Genomic DNA, 13,486 nt, shown 5'->3' on the forward strand with positions numbered 1-13,486 from the left:
TTAAAATAAAAGCTATTTTGCATCCAGTAAATCAGTTACTTTTCAAAACATTAAAATAATTACATTAATCTGAAGATGAATCAAACCCAGTTTGAATCTTCTCAACTTGTACTTGCATAAGCCCAAGGTGAATTTATAATACCTCTTTTATAACATGGCAACTCCCATTCTCACTAGTCATATGATACCTAGCCCAGTAGGAAAATTTCACTAAAAGAAGTCTAAAATGAAAGACAGTTAACAGAAACAGATTCAGAATGTAAGTAACTGGCTTAGGAGTCACTGGAAATCTATTGAGACCTTTCAGTTTGTTTAGACTACACAAATGTTATAAATAGTCACATTACCTTTCAAGGTGGCCTTCTTCAATACTTTCATGGCATAAAGCTGTCTAGCATCAGAGCCTGAGATTTTTTTGACTAAGAAAACCTGTATTTAAATGAGAGAAAGTACGTTTTACCAAATATCACCACTGTTAACAATGAGACCTTTTCTATAATACAGTTTATTATTAGAAAGATTCTGATATACCGATGTTCCTTATGTATCAATTATAAATACAATGAGTTGTAACCACTGGCTATAACTTGAGGTGTCAACATAAGTGGATACACTGTTTTCTTTCCTTTTTGTTGTTTGCCAATTCTCAAAAAGCACGTAGCATATGAGACACCAGTACAAGTCCTTAAGCTATGTCATAATTAGGTAAAAGTCTAACATGTTTAAAGTATAACACAGGTGGTCACTGCTCTGCTTTTAACAAAACAAAAATTCTTCTGATTCCATAAAAATTGTTACACAGGAGTTCCCCTTGACCAAGATTTTCTGTTGATACAATTATACATTGATGATTGGTCTTTTGTCTGTATGAAACCTGCACATAAATTTCTCATTGCTGGGCAGAACGATTTAAAAGTTACAATGAAGAAGCCTATTCACAAATATTTAGTGTGACTTAAGTCAGAACCACACCTTTCCACCTTTTAAAAATCAAATTATCACGTATACCTAAATATGAAGAACACAGTCCTAGGTATGTTACTGAGCTTCTTGACTTTCCAAATATTTTTAGCTGCTTTCAAAATATAGTGTGAAAATTATGCAAAATGTATAAAGCCTGCTGTAAGTAATTCACAGTCACGCTATACGATGGCTAATACAAGAAAGTCTATAAATCTCTTCTATTCATTTTTATCATTAGGTTTGTGATCTTTTTAAAAAAGTTTTTATTTAAATTCCTTTTAAATAAAAATAGTCACCTGGGTGGCTCAGTTGCTTGAGCACCTGACATTGGCTCAGGTCATGACTTCATGGTTGGTGGGTTCAAGCCCCATGTCGGGCTGTGCACTGACAGTGCAGAGCCTGCTTCAGATTCCCTGTCTCCCTCTCTCCTCTCTGCCCCTCCCCCATTCATGAGAGCACTCTCTCTCTCTCTCTCTCAAAAAAAAAATTAAATAAACATTAAAAAATAATAAATTCCAGTTAGTTAACATACAGCGTAATATTAATTTCAGGTGTACAACATAGTGATTGATGATCTTTTTCATGAAATCTTTATACATACTTGTTAAATGGACCTGAATTTCAACTCTGCATTCTACCTGTTCTTTGCTAGCAGTGTTACTGAGGTGCCACAGATGGGAAGAGAAGCAATTATAATCAAGAATTAACTGGGGCACCTGGGTGGCTCAGTCGGTTAAGCATCTGACTTCAGCTCGGGTCATGATCTCGCGGTTCATGATCTCACAGTTCATGGGTTCAAGCCCTGCATCGGGCTCTGTGCTGACAGCTAGCTTGGAGCCTGGAGCCTGTTTCAGATTCTGTGTCTCCCTCTCTCTCTGACCCTCCCCTGCTCACGCTCTCTCTCTCTCTCTCTCAGAAATTAAAAAAAAAATTAACTTTAAGGTCAGCTCTCAATTATATGCACTAGCATGCTAGGCTATTAGCACAAAATTTAAAAAAAATTACTACATTCAACTGATTCTAGGGCGATGCAGAGTTACTCACTTTGAGAAATTGTGCTAAAGGTGATTGGCAATGACCTCAAGCATAGTAAAGAGCACCATAACTTGCACAGAAACCCTGATACGTTGGGTGATCCTCTCCCCAAATCACTCCCCCATCCTGTTCCCCTCCATGATGCCCCCATTCTTTAGTTTCTTTTAGCCAGTTAGCAGGGAGCCACACTGGGGAGAAAAAAAGCATTCTTAATCAGATTCCTAAGATGGAATGACATTCAAATGCTAAGGGTAAGCAAAGATTATTAATATTTTTGAATAGACATAAATTCTAATTAGGTGGAGATCATTAGGATTTATCTAATATTTATTCGTAAGATTCCCTAATCAAACTTCTTTGTACCATTGTACATGAAAAATTCTCCCTGTGGATTGCAAACTTTCTTCACCCTTCTTTGAAAGTACTTTAACACATCAGCTGCCTGGATGGCTCAGTTGGATAAGTGCCCGACTTCAGCTCAGCTCATGATCTGGTTCGTGAGTTTAAGGCCCACATCGTATTCTCTGCTGTCAGCGCAGAGCGCGCTTCGCTCTGTCCCTCTCTCTCTGCCCCTCCCCTACTCTCTCTTTCTCTCAAAAATAAAATAAACATTAAAAGAAAGAAAGCACCTTAATACTTTCAGCACATCTTAGTTTGCAAAGGACCTTCACAAGCATTTATAATACATCATCAGGATAATTTTGGGAGGCAGGAGGACTAAGCAATCTCTATTTATAACTGACTAAGCTAGGGCTTAGAGAGGTTAAATAATTTGACTAGTGTCACAGTGGAGGTATTGGAACAAGAACCAGGCCAGCCACTCAGTTCTGTGCTCTTGCTCAGGGCACTGTTAATGTTCCCTCTGGCAGGTCACCAGTCAATGTAGCAGGAACAGCAGCAGTCCCAGATGCCATCGGATCTTCCCTCACCAGAGCATTTGTGACCTTTCGAACTCCCCCATGAAGCTATTATAAGCTCTGACAGGTCATTCCTGTTTCCTTGCTTACGCTGACTTTTTAGGATGAGTAAGAAAGGAGACGCTGTATTTTTAATGTTTGCTATTTATAGTAAGGTATTTAAATGACTTTTAAAGAAATAAAGGGAGACTCATGCTAACTTCTGGCAACTTAAATACTGTGTTCCCTGAAAATCTAATGTATAGAAAGAAATCCATCTATTTGGGTTTATCCGTAATGCATTGTGGGATAATACAATTCCACAGCAGATATTATGTGCGTGGCCTTATATCATTTAATCCTCACGACTAACCTATGAGGTCAGGACTATTATTTACTCATTACTTCTTTCCAAAATTATATGCTAGGTACTGTGCTACCAGCTCAATGCTGACACAGGTTACAAAGCATGTCCCCTGCACTCATGGAATGAACATATAGGAGACAGTCAATAATTACACAAATAAAGAGCTGCAATTGTGGTGACTGCTGTGAAGATGGGGTATAAAATGTTCTGACAGGGTAAAACCGAGGAAGAAGACCTAGTCAGAATGGCAGAGAAGACTTCTTTGAGATCATAAGCACAAGAGGAGTTAACAAGATAAGGAGGGGGTGGGGGTGGGGCAGAGTGCTTCACGCAGAGGGAGGTACATGTGCAAAGGCTTTCTAGTGGGGCGGAGCCTGGTGCATAAGGACTGGGAAAGGTGGCCAGTGTGGCTAGAACACAGGTAGTGAAAAATACATAAAGTGATGTTGCTGAGGTAGCTAGGTGTCACAACAAGGGGCTCCTCGGATATCTTAATGTCTTTATCCTAAAGACAAAGGGAGGCTACTAAAGTATAAGATAAGCTCTTGTTGTCTGTAATGTAAATAGTCGCTTGAGGAAAGAATACATTTGGGAAGCCCCAGTTAGGGGCCTCCTTCCATAGGCCAGGGAGAAATGGTGGTTCCAAAGACTTGGGCAGTGGCAGAGTAGACAAGGACAAGACAGGCAAGATGTGAGAAATCATTACTAAATCAATAGGACTTACTGACAGATTAGACTGGTAGGGGGTGACAAGAGGAAAGGGTAGGCAGTAGAAGGATATGTCAAAAACGCCTTCCAAGTTTCTGGCCTGCTTAACTGGATACCATTCATAGTTGCAGAGAAAAAAGAAACAAGGCAGGTTTGGGCGGGGGAGGGGGGAACTGGAGAAAATCGTGAGTTTGGTCTTAGACATGCTGACCTTAAACTGCCTTGGAGACACGTTAAGAGAAAAAAAATATGCAGCTGTACACAGAGTTCCGAGCTTGGAGGCATGATCTAGAGTGGAGATAGAAACCTGTGAAGACAGCTGTATGTAGGTTATAATTAAGATAGTGGGCACAGAGAAAATAATTAGGAGGGAGTACAGAGTGAGGAGAAGGCAGCCTAGAATGGAACCTTGAGGAATTCCAACACTTAATGACTGAGTGGAAGAAGAAAATGAGGCTCGAAGAGGTTAAATAGCTTGCTCAAGTACATGCACCAAGTAAGGAAAAGGAAAAAAAAAAATCAGATCTAAGTCTGACTGACCTAGAGCCCAAACTTGCAACCATCACATTCTGCTGCTTACTTAACCTATATGTGAATTAAAAGCATCACTTGGGGGTTGAAAGAGGTTATTACTGCTGTAATAAATTACCTGTATTAACCAAGAGTTGCTAAAGAGTCCCTCCAAAATACACAAGGGAGCTAAAGTGTTGTTTTGAAGTTTGCAAAGCAGGATATCTTCAAATGTCTCCTCGCAGGGAGGTGGTAAGGAAGCACTGCACTGTGAAAGTTTAATGCAATATCAGAACCCTCCTATCACNAAACATTTTTTGATATTAAAGACAAACCTGGTTATCACTGAATACAATGCAACCTTTGCATTCATTTAAAATTTATTTTTGTATTTAAAAATTGTTTTAAACGTTTATTTTTGAGAGAGAGACAGAGAGAGTGAGCAAGCGTGAGAGTACATGCACACGAGTGGGGGAGAGGCAGAGAGAGGGAGACACAGAATCCAAAGCAGGCTTCAGGCTCTGAGTTGTCAGCCAAGAGCCTGACACGAAACTTGAACTCATGAACCATGAGACCATGACCTGAGCCGAAGTGGGCCACTTAACTGACTGAGCCACCCAGGTACCTCAACATTCATTTTAAAGAGAAGCTGTAAGTCCCCAAAACTTCCTAATCATAATTCTTTCCTAACTCCCTAATTCCTTGGGAGTAGTCATCTACTTCCTGCTGGTATTAGGGATGCTGTGGAGGGAAGACTGAGACATATTGTGGTAATGTATCTGCAAGATCACCTTCCAATTCCACACGAGGACTCAAAAAGAGTATCAAAAAGTGTATGAAAGGAATATTTTTTGATTTTTAATAATTTGCAAAGTGCATTTGCAAAGTGTATGAAGGGAATAGTTTTTGATTTTTAATCATTTGTAAAGTGCAATTGTTTTTTAAAAAATATTTGTTTATTTATATTTGAGAGAGACAGACAGACAGACAGTGACAGTGGACGAGCAGGGGAGGGGCAGAGAGAGTGATGGAGACAGAATCTGAAGCAGGCTCCAGGCTCTCAGCTATCACCACAGAGCCCAATGTGGGGCTCGAACTCACAAGCCATGAGATCATGATCTGAGCCGAAGCTCAGACTGAGCCACCCAGGCGCCCCTTAGAGAGGTCACATGTTCTTGAAGATAAAATGAACATGAAGTGAATACTGCCAATTTACAAACATTTCCAGGGTACTTTTGAATGACTTTACTTTCCAACACTTAGTAATAGTGAGAAATGTAAGAACACAGAAACACTGCTTGTAGGGAGATCAGTAGTATTTCATAAAATAGTTCCATTCCCCATCTGTATGAAATACACATGAATTCCCCCCAAAAAACTTTTTAAAAACACACACTCGTGACTTACCTTTCCAAATGATCCCTGCCCTAATACTTTTAAAAGTTCAAATTGGGAAGGATCTGCCTTTTCATGTCCTTCCTTTACATGATGTGTGATTGCAATTTCTTTGATACTGCCTTCTTCCTGTTGATGCAAATATAAAGGGAGAAAAGAGAGTTAGAGATACTTTCTCCAGCTATAAATCAAGAAATATAAATTTAACATATCATATTAGAAATCCTCAAATTATTATTTATTTTTTTAAGCAAGCTCTATGCCCAACAAGGGGCTGTGAACTCATGATCCTGAGATCAAAAGTCACAAGCTCTACCTACAACATACTTTAAAGTTAAATGTCAGAAAGAATAATAGCAGCCCTCTACATAGACCAATTTAACCTCTACTTAACATTAGCACTGAGTATTTCCAAGTCTTCATTCTTCCTACTGGAGGTAATTAGAACAAAAAGTTTCATGGGGTGAGTGCAGAGGGGGTAAAGAAGTCTGAAAACAGATTGGAGTAATCTGCTGTGCTATGACGGGTGCTTGTATTTGGTAGAGCCAATGTTACACACACACACACACACACACACACACACACACACACACACACAGTTTTTGGGAAAGGGGTTGAAAAATATTCCAAGGCAAACGTGGAGATTTCTACCCTCAGCAAGGCCATCTGAATCAGTATGCTGAAGTTTATTCTGTTGGAAATATGTAAGATACTTTTTGTATCTAGGACTACTTGAAATCTGAGATTGGAGAAAGGAATAACTCTAAAACACAAAATCCAAAAAGAGTTAACATTTGGATGGAAAATTAGACACGGGGGAAAAAAGCACTATTTAGCATAATGGAACAGTGGAAGGTCTTGGGATTAAGAAGAAGATTTTTAAAAACAGTGGATGTTTCAGTTTATGTGAGTGAAGGTATCAGAAAGGAGAAAAAGGTTGAAAATCTATCTAAGTGTACACAAAATTTGTTACTTACTCACTCTGGGATAAGCAGATTAAGTACACCTTATTTAATCAAGACATACTATATATTACAGCCAGAAACTACAATAAAACTGAACAAAGCTAGAAATATAAGACTGTCAAAGACTGTTTTTACTTTTTTTGCCTATATTATTTTTTCCAAGTGCCTAAGTATTATTACTACAATCTAAATGTGCTGCACACAAATAACTCATTATTTTTATTATTTTTGTGTTCCATATAAATGTTTGAGCTCAATTAACATTTTCTGAGACAGAATGTTGGCTATATATGAAATTATAAAGATATTCAAAAAGAATATCAGGTACCCTAATGTGGCAGATTTTGAAAATGAATAGGAAAAGGAAGAAAAGCTCCTATAACAGGTCAAAAAAGACATCCAGGTACACCATTTTACTCTGTAAGACAGAAGTTTGTAGGTTGTGCTACTAGTTAGGTAGCTCAATCATTTTGGACTCTCTCAGGACTTTGGCAACAATAAAACAATCTCCTAATATGGTTTAGTCCTTTATTTTGTAATTTCACATGGACTACCTCTTGTACTTCTCACAACCATCCCATGAAGTAGGTGTTAGGTAAGGATCAAGCATAGCCTGACTGAGGCTCTACCCCATTCCTGGGCACCCCTTCTCTGCAAATGAAACTGGTGTATAAAGGCTTGAGAATTATAGCTATTTGTAGCTATATTTGCAAAGACAAGAAGCAAATTACTAAATTCTTTTAAGAAAACTTTCAAAGAACAATGCATACGTGGAATTAAGTGAGATTTGGATTAAAATCCAGCAAATATTTATTAAGCACCTACCATGTACCAAGTCTGGGTTAGGTACTTTTTCACATTTTATCTTATAGCTATGCTTCATGACAAATCTCTAACTACATATCAGTGTTAGAGAGAGTTGATAATAACAGAGTGGAGTATACCTCAGAGCAAGCAAAAACATCTCACCATTCTCTACAGACTCCCCCATTTACTACTAGAAATTTGACAGACCTTTTAAAGGCCAAATGGTTTGAAGAGTCTGAAGTTTAAAGAGATCAAGTAAAGATCACTAGCTAATAACTGGTAGACTATGGCTCAATTCCAGGTTCTGACTTCTAATGATTTCTAAGACAAGGCTCTTAGCATTATTCCACACTGAGACTATCATAGGCCTCTGGTGGTTCCCCATCCAAGATCAATGACAGGAACATACAGACTTATTCCCCTGATCTTTGTAACTGGTCTGTATCTCTTGGGTCAGTTAGCTAAAGTGATTAGAGAAATGTCTCAGAACCTTTGGTAGCATAGCCTTATCAGAAAAATAAATTAAATTAGCATATGCCCAATATTTGTACACTCACTGGCTTATAAATTATGTATACTTTTGTATTGCTAAATTATATACCTTATGCATGGAATGAAACTATAAAATTCTGCTTTTCTGTAACTTCTGTAAAGTGCTGTCGTATCACACTTTAAAGACTAGTGGATTACAGACTTAAGAGGCCAAGTTCATGGGTTGTATTCCAGCAATATGTCAGTTACCTCCTATGGAAAAAACCATCTGTTCAAGAGCCCAACTGGAATCCAACAGCCATGTATGACCTTAAATCATGAGGCTGTGAAGAACTATACTCTATAAAGTTCTATATGTCTTACCAGTTTTCTTTCTTGGGTAAGTGGGATATAATTTTAGACTGCAATACTGTTTCATCTTTTATTTTATAACAAATATTATAATTGTGTGTCACAAAGATGCAACACAGGCAGGGAAGGATTACTTAATTATAAATGTTTTGCATTTTGTAGCAGGCATATAGAATCAAGCCTTACTTTCATAGTGAGAGCTACGATCAGGTCATGGATTTCAAAATAAACAGCAGTAACTATTCAAGAAAGATTTCATCTTTGATGACCACCCTTCCTTTCCTCTTTTGTCAAACAAGTTACCGAAAATGGAATCTCCCTTTGATCCTTTCATTCAACAAATATATACTAAAATACCTACCATGTATCAAACATGGTAAGGGAAAAACCTTCTTTCTTTTTTCTATTTCCAACAGCATCATTCAGGTACAATCCTTCATTACCTTTCCTGTGGAAAACTGAAACCAGCTTGGTTACTCATAATGCCCCTTTGTGCCACTGCCAGTCCAATTTATCCTCCTGACAAATTCGTTTTCTGAAAGAAGACAGCTCCAGTCATATGAACAGATGGCTCAAAAACTCCTCTGAATTTTCCCAAATTAAATGCACTGCTTCCACCTTGGAATCTGAGGCCCTCTATAATACGGGCACAACTCAGTTTTCTGGTATTATCTCCCAACATTGCCTTATATGTAATCTTTCATCAACCTGGGTGATTTCCTGTTCCTTAAACTTCTCATTTTTAAAATTAAAGTAATATGTGCACACAAGTGACAAATCAAATAGTGACAGAATACCTTATGATGAAAAACAAGTCTCCTCTTTCGCCCTCATACCTAGGCTTTTTTAAAAAAGTTAGTTCTTTCTGCACTTACTTTGATAATTTCTTGTTTATTAACTTTAAGACAATGCTTGTTGATTTAAAAATTGTTTTTTTAATGTTTATTTATCTTTGAGACAGAGAGAGACAGCGAGTGGGAGAGGGGCAGAGAAAGAGGGAGACACAGAATCTGAAGCAGGCTCCAGGCTCCAAGCTGTCAGCATGGAGCCCAATGCAGAGCTCAAACCCACAAACCATGAGATTGTGACCTAAGCTGAAGTTGGACACTAACCGACTGAGCCACCCAGGTGCCCCAAGACAATGCCTGCTGATTTAAAAATTAGATTAAGGATTCACTTATACTCCTTTTATCAGCTTTCTCTCAATTGTTTGATAATTATATTATTTCTACATAAACTTTTCATTTTTTAAATGTTTATTTATTTTAAAAAAAAAATTTATGTTTTATTTATTTCTGAGAGAGAGAGAGACAAACGTAAGCAAGGGAGGGTCAGAGAGAGAGGGAGACACAGAATCCGAAACAGCCTCCAGGCTCCGAGCTAGCTGTCAGCACAGAGCCCGACACGGGGCTCGAACCCACGAACCACAAGATCATGACCTGAGCCAAAGCCGGACATTTAGCCGACTAAGCCACCCAGGTGCCCCTATTTATTTATTTATTTATTTATTTATTTTTGGGTTTTAATAGTTTATTATGCAATTTATCAAGTTCTTCAGATTAGCTTTTTTGCTTAATATTACACTATCATTTCAGTTGTCTTAAAGCCTTGAAAGCTCTACAATCTTTTTTCGATAAATAGGGTAAAATTTGTCAGCTTTCATAAGGATTTCTTTTTTTTTTAATAGTTTATTGTCAAATTAGTTTCCACATAACACTCAGTGCTCCCTATTTAATTATTTTTAAAGAGAGTGCATGAGCAGGGGAGGGACAGAGAGGGAGAGGGAGAGAATGAATCCCAAGCAGGCTCTGAGCTGTCAGTGCAGAGCCCAATCCAGGGGCTCCATCTCACCAACCCTGAGATCACGACTGGAGCCAAAATCAAAGAGTTGGAGGCCTAACTGACTGAGCCACCCAGGTGCCCCAAATTTTTATTTTCTAGTAGTTTTGGACAGAATCCTAACTGCTCACTTTGTAAAAGGAGGCCACATTGTTTTCTCTCAAGCTTCCCCAACCTGCTGCTAGCTGTAATTTTACATTTTTATTAATCATAAGAAAATTAACCTTCTCTGCTAGAACCACAACCAAATCCTTCATGCTGTCTCCAAAGCCTGATTTTAAAAGCAGAAGGGTTATAAACAAGCATCCGTGTTTTCATGACAATATACTATTTAAATGTAGGCTAGAAAGTACATTCAAGTTTCCTTTTATATGGGCCTGTAACAGTGACTTCCAGGACAATCTGAGGGGACTTAAAAAAGCACCATTTTGGGGCGCCTGGGTGGATCAGTCGGTTAAGCGTCCAACTTCGTCTCAGGTCATGATCTCACAGTTCGTGGGTTTGAGCCCCGGCATCAGGCTCTGTACTGACAGCTACCTCAGAGCCTGGAGCCTGTTTCAGATTCTGTGTCTCCCTCTCTCTCTGACCCTCCCCTGCTCATGCTCTCTCTCTCTCTCTCTCTCAGAAATAAATAAAACATTAGAAAAAAAGCACCATTTCATCAAATGCTTAAATTCATTATAATTTTACTCTCAATTCTATTGGGACCATGAATTTTTTGCATGTTTTTATTTTTTCCCTGTTTCTAACAGACCCCACCCCCCATCATTCCTGAGGGGAGGGAAAGGTTAATCTGACCATTAATCTTAATTTGTCCTTAATCCTTTACCATACTTCCCATTCTTCTGAGAGCACTCTCTTACTCTCCCATCAGAAATGGTTGTTCTCCAGGCTTTGCTGTGCAGCTATTACCTCTGGATATCTCGTCAGTGCTTTTCTGGTCAAATCTACTATTCTCAGTTTTCCATGTCTTTCTTTTTCTTAGATTACTCCCTTGTAACTTCCTAAGAAAGGTGATGTGGGGAGAAAAAAGAAACTTTCCGAAGCTTGCACATCTGAAGATATCTTTATTTTGTCTTCATAGTTGTATAATTTGGCTTTGTACCAAATTCCAGAATAAAAACAATCTGGCCTCAGAATGTTGACGCCAATGGTCCACTGCCCTCTAACAGCCGGGACTGCTACTGAAATGGGTAATGCTAGCCTGATACATATTTTTGGGAAGGTGAACTGGTTTTCTTTCCAGAAGCTTTAAGAATTTTCTCTGTCCTTGTAAATTCCTCATTAGTGAGATAAATATGGGTCTTCTTTCCTTCAGAATGTTAGATGGTTGGTGAGCCTTTATAATCTAAAGACCTGAATTCTTTGCCTCTGGGAGAAATCTAACATTTCTTTGATAATTTCCTTCCATCTCTTTTTCAGACTTTGTCTTTTTGCAACTCCTCTATTAGTTGGGTATTGTATGTTCAGGATTGAATCCTATATGTCACTTATCTTTCCTCTCCTATTTTCCGAGACACTTCCTTGATTTTATTTTCCCACCCTCAAACTGAATTTCTTATTCCGACAAATCTTATCTATTTTATTTTGTTTTTAAAGAGAGAGAAAGCATGAGTGGGGGAGAGGGAGAGAGGAGAGAGGAGAGGGAGAGGGGGAGGGGGAGAGAGAGAGAGAGAGAGAGAGAGAGAGAGAGAGAGAGAGAGAGAGAGAGAGNACAGTGCAGAGCCCCACGTGGGGGCTCAATCCCACCCCTCTGGGTTCATGACTTAAGCCAAAACCAAGAATCGGACTCTCAACCGACTGAGCCATGCAGGCACCCCTGACAAATATTTTAAAATAAATTTGCAAATCCTCCTTTTCTCAAGATTTCTTTAAGATAAAAAAAAAAAAAGCAANNNNAAATTTGTACTAGTTACATTAACAAGCTATTTTCTATCTACTTTTATGTATATGCAGTCATAGTAGTATAATAGGTAAAACATCCTTGGTTGTATCTCAATGCCTAGACTGTGCCTAGTCACCAGTTTTTCTAAGTTATGGGACCATTGAGTATTTTATTTATTTTTTAATTTTTTTAATGTTTTATTTATTTCTAGGAGAGAGAGAGAGAGAGAGAGAGACAGCGTGAGCAGGAGAGGGTCAGAGAGAGAGGGAGTCACAGACTCTGAAACAGGCTCCAGGCTCTGAGCTGGCAGTCAGCACCGAGCCCAAAGCGGGGCTCAAACGCACGAACCGCGAGATCATGACCTAAGCGAAAGTCGGAAGCTTAACCGACTAAGCCACCCAGGCGCCCCGGGACCATGAGTATTTTAGAAATGAATCTGAGGTTCAACTAGGACATAATACTAATGTTTGGGTAATCTCGGACAACAGGTAAAAGAGCAAAAATGTGCTCTTCTAGCTCATAACCAGAATCCAATGAGATGGATGCAGAGAGGAATATCAAATTTCTGAAGTCAAGACAGACATTTGTATGTGACAAACATATCTTGTCAATAAATCACCTGTTACTGAAATAAATCTGTCACATGAAAACATAGTACTACAGTCTGACAATCTGTAAAATTGTGCTTTTGCCTTAAGTACACAGAAAGCAACTATAATTTTATGGAAAAAGAATGTTGTCAATGAAGTAGAGCAAAGATTTAAGTTCTATCCATTATTACTCTATGAGGTTCACATATTTTTACATTTTCTTTTTTTTTTTTTTAATGTTTTTTTTTTTACCCTTGAGAGAGAAAGAGACAGAGCATGAGCAGGGGAGGGGCAGAGAGAGAGGGAGACACAGAATCCAAAGCAGACTGTCACCACAGAGCCTGATGTGGGGCTCGAACCCAAGGACTGCGAGATCATGACCTGAGCTGAGATCAGACGCTTAATCGACTGAGCAACCCAGGCACCTCACATTTTCTAGTACAAGTGTATTTTCTGCTCATTCACCATCCCCCAAAAAACTTACTTTGTGTATTTTTAAAAGTTATAAATTCTGTCTTTTTAGTTTTACAAAGTCTATGTTTATTTGGTAAAATTCTAGTTGTAGGCAAAACTGTGAGGCTGGTAGCTGGACTATACCACACCCCTGTCTCATTTGTCTACCTTTCTATCACTTTTGGATATTTGCCACCCCCAGCCTACATGTTCAATACCTTCAAGCTATG

General features: G+C 38.6%; 1 protein-coding gene across 1 annotated transcript in view; it reads right to left on the reverse strand.

Moving 5' to 3' along the window:
* The window catches only part of RPS6KA3 (ribosomal protein S6 kinase A3), an 89,811-nt gene that overhangs the window by 46,858 nt on the left and 29,467 nt on the right, over positions 1-13,486 (reverse strand). Inside the window, 2 exon segments of the mRNA XM_077769680.1 lie at positions 348-429; positions 5,887-6,003. Coding sequence (XP_077625806.1) covers positions 348-429; positions 5,887-6,003 — 199 coding nt within the window.

Source organism: Crocuta crocuta, unplaced genomic scaffold (genome assembly GCF_008692635.1).
Source record: "Crocuta crocuta isolate KB4526 unplaced genomic scaffold, BGI_CrCroc_1.0 scaffold312, whole genome shotgun sequence".
NCBI lineage: Eukaryota > Metazoa > Chordata > Mammalia > Carnivora > Hyaenidae > Crocuta > Crocuta crocuta.